At 42.4% G+C, this 14,905-nt stretch overlaps 1 protein-coding gene across 1 annotated transcript; it reads left to right on the top strand.

Moving 5' to 3' along the window:
- The first annotated feature begins 1,002 nt into the window (after window positions 1-1,002).
- Window positions 1,003-12,869, top strand: SLFN14 (schlafen family member 14). Its single transcript, XM_032162995.2, has 5 exons — window positions 1,003-1,026; window positions 2,649-3,752; window positions 6,180-6,308; window positions 7,466-8,180; window positions 12,035-12,869. Exons 2-5 carry the CDS (start codon window positions 2,693-2,695, stop codon window positions 12,867-12,869), a joined length of 2,739 nt encoding a protein of 912 aa, XP_032018886.1. The 5' UTR covers window positions 1,003-1,026; window positions 2,649-2,692.
- The last annotated feature ends 2,036 nt before the right edge of the window (window positions 12,870-14,905 follow it).

Below are 14,905 nucleotides of genomic sequence, written 5' to 3'. Positions count from 1 at the left end.
AATCTTAAAAAAAATCTCATTTATCTAATTTTAGGTGCAGTCTACATCTGAGGGCATGAGGGATTAGTAAAATAGTATTTAGGGAAAATTTGTAAAGGAAAATGAGTAAAAAATTCTGGGAAGGCCTGGCGTGGTGGCCCGTCCCTGTAATCCCAGCACTTTGGGAGGCTCAGGTAGGTGGATCACCTGAGGTCAACAGTTCGAGACCAGCCTGGCCAACATGGTGAAACCCCATCTCTACTAAAAATACAAAAATTTATCGAGAGTGGTGGCTCTTGCCTGTAGTTCCAGCTACTCTGGAGGCTGAGGAGGAGAGTCACTCGAACCTGGGGGATGGAGGTTGCAGTGAGCCGAGAGATCGCATCACTGCACTCCAGCCTGGGCACAGAGCAAAACTCTGTCTCAAAAAAAGAAAAAAAAATCTGGGAAATGTGGAAAGGATATTCATCTGGAGCTAGAATCTCAGTAAATGTTGTATTTATCATAATTGTTATCAGCATTCAAATAACATTGATGAGACTTAGGAGTCACGAGACCATAGGGTCTGCTATTCAAAATCAATTAGATTTGTTTTGTGGGTCCCATCAGTGGAAGTTATGGGGAGACAAATTGCAGCTTAAAGTAAGGAGACCATTTCTAACACAGATGTCAGAAACTAGAAGGGACTAGAGGGACTATTTGATAGGTAGTGAGTTGCTTGTTGCTGGAGGTTTGCATAGCAACTTGTTGGGAGTTGGGAATATTATAGAGGAGATTTTAGAATCCGATAGATTGTTGGACTGGAGGATCTTTAAAGTCCTTTCCAACACTTCTGTGATTCTATCATATAAATAGAATGTTATGGGAAATTACCCTAAGGAGCCATAAAATACTACATTTACATGTACCTATAGAAGAGGCTCACATTCTAAAAAGAATTCCCCAGGTTGATTCTGGTTTTCCTGAAGGAAGTGAGAAGGCAACCAAGAACAAACTGATGTCAGAGGAGTGCACATGTCTTGCCGGATGCCTGCTTTCTTCCTCTTGGTGAGTACATACAACACCCACAGGGCCCCTGTTTTGCAAAGATCACACAGAAAGATGGGTTCTCTTCTCCTAGAGGAAGAATTTTGGTTGAGTTAGAAAATATTTTGTTTTGCAGTTAACTAAAGGTAAGCAGATCTTTTCTGAAATATTTGTTTCAGAGCTCAAATTTCAGTTTAGGTGGCTGTTTTCTGGTCTAGGAAGCAAAAGAAGGGTGACAATAGTTTAGTTACCATGCCCCAAAATCTCGTGTTCTTTTCCAAGTCTTAGAGGTTTCCACAGCACAGGGCAGAACTATTAGAAGGGAAGGAAAATGCTGCTGTCACATCACACTACATATGAGGCAATGTACTTTTGAGATTTAGAACATGTGAAGAGTTAAAAGGTTTCTGCATTTGGTATCAACTGACATTCTTTCAGGAGTAAAATAAAGCTTTTCAAAGTGTATGAAATAATACATAAAAATATCGAATTTTATTTATTTACTTTTACTTTTATTTTTTTAGACAGAGTCCCACTCTGCTGCCCAGGCTGGAGTGCAGTGGTGCGATCATGGTTCACTGCAGCCTCAAACTCCTGGGCTCAAGAGATCCTCCTACCTCAGCCTCCTAGGTAGCTGGGACTGCAGGTGTGCACCACCATACCTGCCTAATGTTTAACATTTTTTTTCATCTTTTGTAGAGACGGGGTCTTGCTCTGTTGTCCACGCTGGTCTCAACTCCTGGCCGAAAGCAATCCTCTCACATCCACCCCCCAAAGTGCTGAGATTAGACATGTGAGCTACCACACCCAGCCTATGTTTGTGTTTATAGCAAGATCTTCTACAGTACATATACTACAAAATGATACTTCCTTAGTTCTCTAGTGCCTTCCTTTCTTCCCCTTTTGAATTATAAATAAGAGCATCTTCTCACTTCAACTTCTATTTCTGCGTATTCTCTAATACCTTCCTGGGCTCCTGTGCCAATTCATGCCCTTTATATCCGGGATCAGTGTTGGTGTTTCCTGATTTGAAATGCAAAATGGCTGAAAATGTTAGCAATTTAATTTTTCCATTATGACAAATATTAAGCATTCACCTTTATCCATGCCTACTTATTCTGGCAAGGCTAAAGATATTTGGCAAAGTGATTAGAAAACAGCAGTATCAAAGATAATTTCCAGCTGGGTGCGGTGGCTCACATCTGTAATCCCAGCACTTTGGGAGGGAGGCCCAGGCAGGAGGATTGCAACATAGCAAGACTCCATCTCTTAAAAAAAAAAAGAAAGAAAGAAAAAGAAAAAGAAAAATTAGCCAGGCATGGTGGCACGTGTCTGTAGTCTCAGCTACTAGGGAGACTGAAGTTGGAGAATCACTTGAGCTGGGAGGCTGAGGTTGCAGAGAACTGTTATTGTGCCACTCTACTCCAACCTGCACAACAGAGCAAGATCCTATTTCAAAAACAAACAAGCAAACAAAACTAAAAAACCCAAAGCAAACAACAACAACAACAACAAATATACATATAGAGAGAGATGATTTCCAACATTAAAATGTATCTCCAGTAATTGACAGCTTTGAAGAAAATATTGTAATCTTTGGAATTCTTGTTAATATAGAAACAATATTTCTGTCCTGATTATAGGAACTCCTTTCTTTTATTGTTTGGAGCACAGAGGGGCTGCTGAAATGGAGAATCTGAAGACTGATACTGAAATGCCCTATCCTGAGGTAATAGTAGATGTGGGCAGAGTGACTTTTGGAGAAGAAAACAGGAAGAAGATGACCAACAGCTGTTTGAAAAGATCTGAGAATTCTAGAATCATCCGGGCTATATGTGCACTGTTAAATTCTGGAGGTGGTGTGATCAAAGCAGAGATTGATGATAAAACCTACAGTTACCAATGCCATGGGCTGGGACAGGATTTGGAAACTTCTTTTCAAAAGCTCCTTCCTTCAGGTTCACAGAAATACCTTGACTACATGCAGCAGGGGCACAATCTCCTGATTTTTGTGAAGTCATGGAGCCCAGATGTTTTCAGCCTTCCACTAAGGATTTGCAGCTTGCGCTCCAATTTATATCAGAGAGATGTGACTTCTGCCATCAACTTGAGTGCTAGCAGTGCCCTGGAGCTTCTCAGAGAGAAGGGGTTTAGAGCCCAAAGACGAAGACCAAGGGTGAAGAAGTTGCATCCTCAGCAGGTTCTCAATAGATACATTCAGGAAGAGGAAAATATGAGGATATTGGCTTCAGAATTTTTTAAAAAGGACAAACTCATGTATAAGGAGAAACTCAACTTTACTGAGTCAACACATGTCGAATTTAAAAGGTTCACCACCAAAAAAGTCATACCTCGGATTAAAGAAATGCTGCCTCATTATGTTTCTGCATTTGCCAACACTCAAGGGGGATATGTCCTCATTGGGGTGGATGATAAGAGCAAAGAAGTGGTTGGATGTAAGTGGGAAAAAGTGAATCCTGACTTATTAAAAAAAGAAATCGAAAACTGCATAGAAAAATTGCCTACATTCCACTTCTGCTGTGAGAAGCCAAAGGTAAATTTCACTACAAAAATCCTGAATGTGTACCAAAAAGATGTCCTGGATGGTTATGTCTGTGTGATTCAAGTGGAGCCCTTCTGTTGCGTGGTGTTTGCAGAGGCCCCAGATTCCTGGATCATGAAAGACAATTCTGTCACACGGCTGACAGCTGAGCAGTGGGTGGTCATGATGCTGGATACTCAGTCAGGTAAAGGGAAGTGAAGTCATTGTCCCCATTAGCAGGGAGGGACCCCTTTCTCTGCCTTTTGTGGGTATTTGATCATATATGTTAGTTAAAAAATAGAAATTTATTTTTGCTTATAAGTGTTCTCCCATTACAGTATTCCTTATCTAACATTTTTAGCTCCAAAGACTCAGAATATAAACTGTTTGAGGTCAAGAAATGTTTGGATTCTATGGCCTAAACAACTTTTTTTTCTTTAGACTCTGTCACCCAGGCTGGAGTGCAGTGGTGTGATCTCGGCTCACTGCAACCTCCACCTCCCAGGTGCAAGTGATTCTCATGCTTCAGCCTCCCAAGTAGCTGGGATTACAGGCACACACCACCATGTCGGCTAATTTTTGTGTTTTTAATAGAGATGGGGTTTCTCCATGTTGCCCAGGCTGGTCTTGAACTTCTAACCTCAAGTGATCAGCTCACCTTAACCTCCCAAAGTGCTGGGATTACAGGTGTAAGCCACCACTCCTGACCAGCCTAAGCAACTTTTAAAGGAAGTTACAGTATGCCATCAGCCATGAGTTAGGAAAGGTCTCCTTTTATTCTCTATAAACCTGTTGAAAAAATTATGCAGGCTGATCATCCCAGTCAAAATTGGAATAGCCTCATTTTAGAGATGATATTCTAGAGAAACACCATTTAAGAATAACTCTGAGGCCGGGCGCAGTCCTAGCACTTTGGGAGGCCAAGGTGGGCAGATTGCCTGAGCCCAGGAGTTTGAGACAAGCCTGGCCAACATAGCGAAGCCCTATCTCTCCCCTAAATATAAAAATTAGCCAGGAGTGGTGGTGTATACCTGTAGTCCCAGCTACATGGGAGGCTGAGGTGGGAGGATTGCTTGAGCCTGGGAGGTGGAGGTTGCAGTCAGCCGAGATCACCCCACTGCACTCCAGCCGAAGCAACAGAGCGAGACCCCGTCTCAAAAAAAATAAATAAATAAAAATAAAAAAATAAAAATAAATGACTCCACTACTCCACTAATTCTTTCAAGCAAAACATTGTTGACAAATTTGAATTGTTTCAGTAGCATTAGGAGCTAATTACCTTAAGCCACTGGGCTTAGGGCACCACCAAGTGGGGGGAAATGATGCAAAAGGAGATGCTAGAGCAAGGGGGTGCTGGGGGAGCAGGACCCCTGGTGTTCTCACTTACCTTTCAGTTTTGCTTCGAATCAGCCTTGGTGATTCCTAATCAATCCATAAAGGACTATAGGCTGAACTACGCCTATCTGCTTGCCTTCACCGCCAGTATGTTCCAAATTTCATCAAGACTTGAGTGATTAGAGAATTTTATTGGGTCATTCTTTCTCTTAATTTGTTTGAGTTCACTTCTCTCCTCTTCTCGCCTAAAGATCCTGCCACTTTTGATTCCATCTAACCTTAGATGGGGACATAAACAACTGTAACAACATCTTTTTTTTTTGAGACAGGGTCTTGCTTTGTCACCTAGGCTGGAGTGCAGTGGCACGATCTCAGCTCACTGCAGCCTCCGCCTCCCAGGTTCAAGCAATTCTCCCACCTCAGCCTCCTGAGTAGCTGGGATTACAGGCACACCACCATGCCCAGCTAATTTTTTTTTTTTTTTTTTTTTTTTTTTGTGAGACAGAGTTTCACTCTGTCACCCAGGCTGGAGTGCAGTGGCGCGATCTTGGCTCACTGAAAGCTCTGTCTCCTGGGTTCACGCCATTCCCCTGCCTCAGCCTCCCGAATAGCTGGGACTACAGGCGCCCGCCACCGTGCCCGGCTAATTTTTTGTGTTTTTAGTAGAGACGGGGTTTCACCATGTTAGCCAGGATGGTCTTGATCTCCTGACCTCATGATACGCCTGCCTCGGCCTCCCAAAATGCTGGGATTACAGGCATGAGCCACCGTGCCCAGCCTAATTTTTGTATTTTTAGGAGGGACGGGATTTCACCATGTTGGCCAGGCTGGCCTTGAACTCCTGACCTCAGGTGATCCACCCACCTCAGCCTCCCAAAGTGCTGGGATTACAGGCGTGAGCCATCACATCTGGCCAACACCATTTTTAAAATACTGTGCTTTAACCCTTGCTGATCCCCACTAGATGCCTTTTCTTCTTAGAGATAACCTGGAGTCAGAATATTATAATGGAAAGGAAGCTTAGGGATTATTACTTCACTCCTGCGTGACAGGTGAAATGACTGGCTCAAGCCAAGTCACACGGTGACTTAGAATATGTGTGATATGTCCCCTGCAGGAATCCCCAGACTTCCTTTCCTGACATATGGGAGCTGTCTGAGGCATAGTAAGTACGACTGCTCAGGCACCCATGCACGTCACAGGTCTCCAGTAAGAAGAGCCAAAAAAAAGAGGCTTTTTTTTTTTTTTTTTCACTTTTTATTTTTTGTCTGAAACAACTTTCCGTGTAATTGTCTAGCTCCTTCCAGTTTGGGCACAGACTACAACTCTTGCCTAATTTCATCAGCTTCATCTGCACGAAAAAGTCCCGGATATCCCATAAAAGTCCACGAATTTAAGGAGGCTCTGCAACGACATTTGTTTCCAGGTATTCCCTCTTGACTTCAACTTAGGGGACTATTTGTTTTCTAAAATTGAGTTGGGAGGTATTAGTAGCAATGAGTTCAAGTGTTTCTCCTTAGGGAAGGTCAAATGAAGGACTTAGCAGACATAATGATCCTGAAATTTTACATATATATATATTACATATATATAATATGTATGACTGGAAACAAGGGTCACATATATACTTATTTAATAATAATTATTAAATATTTATTATTATTAATTTATTATATAATTATTATATGTAATTATATGTAATATATAATTACATATAATATTTATATATCTATATATCTGACCCTTGTTTCCAGTCATCTGATTCCCACTATTACTATTTCTGTGTGCCTTCCAACTTCTCATAACATATGGCTTTTGTTTTCCAAATTTGAGAGTGCAGGGAATTTCTCAGGTCTCAGCCATCAAAAAACTGCCCCTAGCTTTCCAGTGCAGAAGGAGCCATTGGGTTATCTGAACTTCTTCTAAAGCAAGGTTTCTCAACCTTAGCACTATTGTCATTTGAGTCAGATAACTCTTTGCTGGGGGAGGGACAGCCCTGTGAATTGTAGAATACTTAGAAGCATTCCTATCTGGTACCTGCTACATACCAGTAGCTCCCCTCCAATTGTGACAATAAAAAATTCTCAGGCCGGGCATGGTGGCTCATGCCTGTAATCCCAGCACTTTGGGAGGCCGAGGCGGGTGACCTCACCTGAGGTCAGGAGTTTGAGACCAGCCTAGCCAACATGGTGAAACCCTGTCTCTACTAAAAAACACAAAAATTAGCCAGGTGTGGTGGCATGTGACTGTAATCTCAGCTACTCCAGAGGCTGAGGCAGAAGAATCGCTGGAACCAGGGAGGCAGAGGCTGCAGTGAGCCAAGGTCACACCACTGCACTCCAGAATGGGGGACAGCGAGACTCTGTCTCAAAAAAAAAGAAAAAATTCTCCAGACATTGCCAAATGTCCTTGGGGATGGGGGAGAGTTGGGGAGTAAAACTGCTCCTGATTAAGAATCACAATTCTAAAGGAAAGCTCTTATTTTCCCAAATGCACCAGGTATCATTTTTTTCTGCAACGTTGCAGAAATACTTACCACATGCTTTTGTAAGTTTCGGTAACATCTATTCCTTGAATTTTCAGTGACACAGGAAGAGGTACAATTTAAACCAGAATCCCTCTGTAAGAAGCTGTTCTCAGATCATAAAGAACTGGAGGGTTTAATGAAGACCCTGATACATCCTTGTTCTCAGGGGATTGTGATATTTTCTAGAAGCTGGGCTGGTGATATTGGCTTCAGGAAAGAACAGAATGTCCTGTGTGATGCTCTCCTAATAGCAGTTAACAGCCCCGTGGTACTCTATACAATCTTAATAGACCCCGATTGGCCTGGAGGACTTGAATATGCCCGAAACACAGCTCATCAGTTAAAGCAGAAACTGCAAACTGTTGGTGGTTACACAGGGAAAGTGTGCATCATTCCAAGGCTGATACACCTGACCAGCACACAGAGTAGACCTGGTGAGATCCCCCTGCGTTACCCCAGGTCCTACAGGCTTGCCGATGAGGAGGAACTGGAAGACTTGCTGCAGGCTCTGGTGGTGGTCTCCCTGTCCTCCAGATCTCTTCTGAGTGACCAGCTGGGCTGTGAATTTTTCAACTTGCTCATAATGGAGCAGAGCCAGTTGCTTTCTGAGAGTCTTCAGAAGACGCGTGAATTATTCATCTACTGCTTTCCAGGAGTCAGGAAGACAGCCCTAGCCATAAAGATCATGGAGAAAATTAAAGACTTGTTTCACTGCAAACCAAAAGAGATCCTCTATGTTTGTGAAAGCGACTCCCTAAAGGATTTTGTGACGTAAGAGTTTTACCAACTACACACCCACAAAAATATGTATATATATATATATATATATTCTTTTTGCAGTTGCAAGATTTAATAGAGTGAAAACAGAGCTCCCATACAAAGGGAGGGGACCCAAAGAGGGTAGCCGTTGCCGGCTCGAATGCCTGGGTTTATATCCCAATCATTGTCCCTCCTGCTGTGCTCTCAGGCAATAGATGATTGGCTATTTCTTTACCTTCTGTTTTTGCCCAATTAGCATTTTAGTGAGCTCTCTTTAGTATCTGATTGGTCGGATCTGAGCTGAGTTGCAAGCCCCGTGTTTAAAGGTGGAAGCGGTCACCTTCCCAGCTAGGCTTAGGGATTCTTAGCCTAGGAAATCCAGCTAGTCCTGTCTCTCAGTCCCCTCTCTCAACAGGAAAACCCAAGTGCTGTTGGGGAAGTTGGCCGACCACCGCTCTAACTGCTTCCTGCTAAACTGGGGCGTAGTGGGGGTTGTGCAGTTGAGATTTCCTCGGGAGGGGTGCCTTTGATGTCATTAACATCAGAGCATGGGCTAGCAGGCCGGTCCAGGGGTCCGTGGTAGATTTTACTCATGGACTGCATCTGGGGCTCCATTTGAAGAACCATTTGTAGCTTTACAGCTTCGATTCTGGAAAAGATAAACTTAACAAGGAGGTTAAAGATACAAGGTCCAAAGAGGAGTAGCAATATTATAGCTGCTAGAGATCCTGAGAAGGGGAGAATCCAGGGCATCCATTGGCTGAGGAGGCCCCAGGGTCCAGTGTTTTGAAGCTTCTCTGCTCTACGTTGTATTCTACCTCGAATTTCTTTAACTTTTTTGGTGACAATTCTAGATTGATTAACATAATAACAGCATTCTTCCCCTAAAAATAAGCAGGTTCCCCCTCTTTCGGCGGCTAGCAAGTCTAAAGCTCTTCAATTTTGGACTACTGCTGCTAGGCAGTTAAGTTGATCTTGCAAGGTGACCAGGGAGTCGGCGACCCGTTCCATGTCACCATTTAGTTCTTGAGATAGTTTGTAGTAGAAATGAATAGAGGTTGTGATACCGCCAGTGCCAGTACCTAGTCCGCCTAGCACTCCTGCTCCGATAACAAGAGGTGGAATGGGTACTCTTTTGTTGCGGGGCTTAGGTACGACATGATTGTATAAATCTTGTTCAGTGTAAATGGTCATGGGGGCACTAAGAATGAGAGGAAGCACATAGATTCTGAAGAGCCATTCAAACAACGATAGGCTGAGGTACCACAGACAAAAAATATTCCTGAGGGTAGGCAGACTATTCATGTGGGAGGAGTTACCCACCGATGTACTGGGAGTTGGTTGCACACACACAAAAATATATTTAGTCAGTCTTTTCAAGAGTGCCGCAAAAGTAATTTGTGTTTTTAGTTTAAGTTTTTGCAGTGCCTTAGTTGCATAAGTGCAAGAGCCCAGACTATATACACATTTCCAAATAATCATGGAATTGAGCTGTAAACAGGTAATTTATAATGTTCAACCTTAAACATCTCATTATAAATAACCCACATGTGCATAACTTAAATTTATAGAACCAGAAACTTTTTTTTTCACAATCCATGGCCTTATATTTAAGAGAAGTAGAAATGAACCCATTATGCTTTAAGTATACTTTCTGTTTGATACGTAATGTTGTAAAGTCATAGGGTATTTCTACTAATTAGACATTGTACCTAGTGAAACTTGAATTTAAATACAGTTGGTTTTTGTTCATAAAATATTTTCATTTTTGACTTGTTCTGCATCAGTAATTTTAGAAAATATGCAAATGCACTTCTGATTTAAATCTCTAACTTTTAATTTAGTAAAATGAATTGATCATTATAGAATTCAGCAAATGGGGGCAAAATCATTATGATTTTCGGTTTGGTTTTGTTATTCAATAAATCTTTTTGAGCACTGTTGATGTGGTATCTACTGTGCTACATTTAGTGTTAGAGGAGAAAACATATTGAAGACCTTGCCATAAAAAAAACAATGTGAGTGTTGTATAATAATAAAGACATGCTCATTTTAATTAATTAATTAATTAATTTATTTATTTATTTATTGTTTTTTTTTGAGACGGAGTCTTTCTCTGTCCCCCAGGCTGGAGTGCAGTGGCACGATCTCGGCTCACCGCAACCTCCACCTCCTGGGTTCACGCCATTCTCCTGCCTCAGCCTCCCGAGTAGCTGGGAATACAGGTGCCCGCCAACACGCCCGGCTAATTTTTTGTGTTTTTAGTAGAGACGGGGTTTCACCGTGTTAGCCAGGATGGTCTCGATCTCCTGACCTCGTGATCCGCCCGCCTCAGCCTCCCAAAGTGCTGGGATTACAGGCTTGAGCCACCGCGCCCGGCTAATTTATTTATTTTTGAGACAGAGTCTTGCTGTGTCACCCAGGCTGGAATGCAGTGGCACGATCTTAGCTCACTGCAACCTCTGTCTCCTGGGTTCAAGTGATTCTCCTGCCTCAGCCTCCCGAGTAGCTGGGATTACAAGTGTGCATCACCACGCCTAACTAATTTTTATATTTTTAGTAGGGACGGGGTTTCACCATGTTGGCCAGGCTGGTCTTGAACTCCTGACCTCAAGTGATCCGCCCACCTCCTTCTTGCAAAGTGCTGGGATTACAGGCGTGAGCCACTGCACCTGGCCTCATGCTCATTTTAACCAGCGAGAGGTTGGTTGGTAAATATTCCCCAGTGAAGGAGACCATTGGGCACACTGTTAAGAAGTCAGTAGCAGAAGTGAATCAAATAGGGGAGGGCTTTCTAGGCAAAGGGCACAGCAAGTTCAAAGACATGGAGACACTAGAGAACCAGAATGGTAGGTCTGACTAGAGCCGTGCAGACTGTGGGTATAGAGCAGGTGGTGATGTTGAAAAGGAGGCAGATGCCAGATTATGAGGGATCCTGTAGACTGTGCTGAGGACTATGTTCTTTATTAAGATTTATAGCTAAGTTTGAAAATACTCCAGTCAAAAGGCTAACTCAACAAATGTCTATTAAACCCTTAATGTGAGAGGGATACAAAGATGGCTAAGAATCAGTGCTTTTATTTGTCCACACAGTCCAAACCAGAAGAGAAGAACATAGTTATGACTCAAGGCATAGGCAGTAAAGGCCCTAGGAACTGCCTGTGTAAAATCATGGAATCTGTAGGGATGAGTGATGTTACTTGGATCCAAATTAAAGGAGGCAAAAAACAACCAAATTTGTTAAGAAAAAATACATATATGCTAAAGCATACTATAAAGGAAAATTGAGCTAAGTAAATGAGGTAGCTCTAAAGAGGCATAGCCCCGTAGATTTGGTACCCTACTTGATGTGTCATGGAACTCAGCATCCTCTTGATGTTTCTCTTACCAAAATCTAAAGAAGCTTTAGAGGAATTTGAACTAGTCCACGCTTTTTTTGCATGTAAGAATTATGATATGCATCGAGGTAACTGTTTTTCAGCTCTAAAGAGGATAGAAAGTAAAGAAATGGTAGTAAGAAGTGTAAGTTAACTTTGAGATTTCCTTTAGATGTAATGAACTTGTCTTCAGGATTGCCAAACAGTAGGAATGGATTACTAATAGAAATAATACAATCTGTTACCTGGGTTCATTTCAGAAGTTTCACATGCAGGTTTAAATGGATAACCCCAAAGAACAAGGTGTAAAATTATGCATTCTGTCTGTCAGGTAACTTGTAATTAGAACAGTTTTGTGGTATTCACACTACTGAATCAATGACTCAGCCTGCAGATGAGAATCAGCCTCTGATTCCATTCCAGAGAGTAATGACTGCTGGTGTTCTTTTTATTGATATGACTCAAGCCCTGTTTTTTCCATCCTTACAGCCAACAAACCACCTGCCAAGCTGTGACCCGGAAAACTTTCATGCAAGGGGAGTTTCTAAAGATTAAACACATAGTGATGGATGAGACTGAGAATTTCTGCAGCAAATATGGCAATTGGTACATGAAGGCTAAGAATATCACCCATCCAAAGGTGAAGGGGGCTGGAAGTGGAAACCTTCACCGTGGGATTCTCTGGTTTTTTCTTGACCCTTTTCAAATCCATCATGCAGATGTCAATGGCCTTCCCCCTCCATCTGATCAGTTTCCTCGAAAAACAATCACCAGTGGGATCCACTGTGCTCTGGAAATAGCGAAGGTTATGAAAGAAGAAATGAAGAGGATCAAAGAAAATCCTCTCTCCAACATGTCTCCAGACACATTAGCGTTGTTCAGGGAGACTGCCTATGAGGAAGCAATGTGTGCCCAGGCTCTGCCTGGGGTGTGTGAGACAAAGACTAATCTGACAACAGAACAAATAGCTAACTATGTGGCAAGAAAATGTCACAGCCTGTTCCAGTGTGGCTATCTGCCCAAAGATATAGCAATTCTGTGCAGGAGAGGGGAGGACAGAGAACGCTATAAGCTTGCACTGCTAAAAGCAATGGAATTAATTGAGACCCACAGACCATCAGAGGTTGTGTTTAGCCCGGCCACTGGTGTTTGGGGAAGCCACATTGTTTTAGACAGCATTCAGCAATTTTCAGGCCTGGAGAGGACTATCGTGTTTGGGCTTAGTCCAGAACGTGACCAGTCAGAGGAATTTCATAAGCTCTGCTTTGCTTCAAGAGCCATTAAACACCTCTACCTGCTTTATGAAAAGAGGGCAGCCTTCTGAAAATTATTACAAATAATAGAGGAAGACAGGAAGAGCAGAGTCCTTTCTCTTAGACAGGTGGCAGTGACTCCATTTTAATATTACAAGTGAGGAAATCAAGGCACATCAGTATGGCCTGGAGCCACAGAAATGTCTCTTGGAGCTGAGCCTTCCATTCTATTTCAATGCCACTGGCCTTTTCACAATCTCCTTCACCTCCTACCTATACAATTACAATAGACTTCATTAGTCCCCTGTCTCCAGCTTTCCCACTCAATCCAGCTGTCATCCATCAAAGAGAGTTCTCCTCAAACAGAGAACTGATTTTATGTACTACCTTGCTAACATTTCTTCAGCGAGTCCCCACAGCCTTCAAACCTAACCAATTTTCAAGGCTTTCATTTATATGCCCTGACTTGCTCTCCCAGCCACATCCTTTATTGTATCTCCATCTCCCAGTGTTTCTCATGCACCCCAACCCGCCTGGCATATTTTTTGGGTGGTGGTATGGTGCCCTCCAGGCTGGTTACTTTGACTGGATAGGTCTCAAAAGTAGCCGATTGACTGGCACCTCATACTGGCTATGGGTCTCAAGCTTTCCAGGTCCAGAACTTGAATGCCTTTTTGTACCAAGTCTAGATCAGTCTCTTGGGGATGCTTTATGCTAATCAAGCTCACAAAGGACCAAAGCATAAATGAAAATGTTACTCGGCCGGGCGCGGTGGCTCACGCCTGTAATCCCAGCACTTTGGAAGACTGAGGCAGGTGGATCATGAGGTCAGGAGATCGAGACCATCCTGGCTAGCATGGTGAAACCCCATCTCTACTAAAAATACAAAAAATTAGCCAGGCACGGTGGCAGGCGCCTGTAGTCTCAGCTACTTGGGAGGCTGAGGCAGGAGAATGGCGTGAACCTGGGAGGCGGAGCTTGCAGTGAGCCGAGACCGCACCACTGCACTCCAGCCTGGGCGACAGAGCGAAACTCCGTCTCAGAAAAAAAAAAAAAAAAAAAAAGAAATAAAGAAAAGAAAATGTTACTCTGTTAATTTATAGTGAGGACCATAGTCAGAAGTGGGTCAAATGCTTTTGCTAATCAGTGCCCTCAACAGTAATATAGGAAGCCAAATTATATGAACATTATATGAACATAGCCTTATAGTAAGGGAAGCTGGTAATCTGATGCAAATGTTAAGTCTTCAAGCTATATTAGACTATTGCAGTATCTATTAGGTTGGTGCAAATGTGCAAAAATCACAATTACTTTTGCACCAACTTAATATAAAATAAGATTGCAATCATTTCTAAAAGATATTTCTATCACAAGGACTAGACAAATTAGTTTGCAGGTTTACAAGCTAAAGCAAATTTAGAATGCTAAGGATGACTAGTTTTTCATTATTCTCTGCCCTCAGATGAATTTTTTTTTCTCTGTCTTGGTTTCTAAAGTTTCCAGGTTCACCACCAACCCTCTGCTTACTGCCCTCAACATATACAAATTTTGCCTACATTTATCCTCTATGTATGTTAATACATTCATGTAGGCTAGAAACGCCTTATACTCTGCCGCTGGCCTGGAAAGTAGTCTTCCTATAAGGGGCCTTGGCACATCTCTGATCTCTTCCATTATGACTTGGTGCTAATTTTTAAATCCAACTCTCAGAGTTTACAGGGATCCTGGGTGGCAACTTTACCACCGACACCACCCACACACATCCCTGACTCCTGGTCTGTGCCTGTGCCATTTTCTCAGTCTTTAAACCCTTTTCTGTCCCCTCCACCTTTGAAATCCTTACTTGTCAATCACATCCTTGTTCAAATGCCTACTACCTCAATTAAACTTCTACTATCTCCCTAAGCGAAACTTTCCAATGTATGTGATACATATTAGAAATGAAATCAAAGTTCCCCTTTTCTAGTCAGCTCCCCAAATGGCTGAGCCAATTCTGTGCTCTTCAAATTACTCTTGCTTTTGCAAGGATTTTTAAATTGCTTTGGAAGTATTCCTATTTCCAAACTGTTTTAACTTCTAGAAAAGTTTAGGATAACTTGACTGACTC

The sequence above is a fragment of the Hylobates moloch genome, unplaced genomic scaffold (assembly GCF_009828535.3).
Source record: "Hylobates moloch isolate HMO894 unplaced genomic scaffold, HMol_V3 SCAFFOLD_10, whole genome shotgun sequence".
Classification (NCBI taxonomy): Eukaryota; Metazoa; Chordata; class Mammalia; order Primates; family Hylobatidae; genus Hylobates; species Hylobates moloch.
The sequence above is the reverse complement of the archived record's forward strand: the minus strand, read 5'-3'. Positions and strand labels throughout refer to the sequence as shown.

Coding starts and splice junctions, on each gene's coding strand:
- SLFN14 (XM_032162995.2), top strand. CDS start 2,693: ATGGAGAATCTGAAGACTGATACTGAAATGCCCTATCCTGAGGTAATA. Junction 6,309..7,465: donor GCAACGACATTTGTTTCCAG/GTATTCCCTCTT, acceptor TTGAATTTTCAG/TGACACAGGAAGAGGTACAA. Junction 8,181..12,034: donor TCCCTAAAGGATTTTGTGAC/GTAAGAGTTTTA, acceptor CCATCCTTACAG/CCAACAAACCACCTGCCAAG.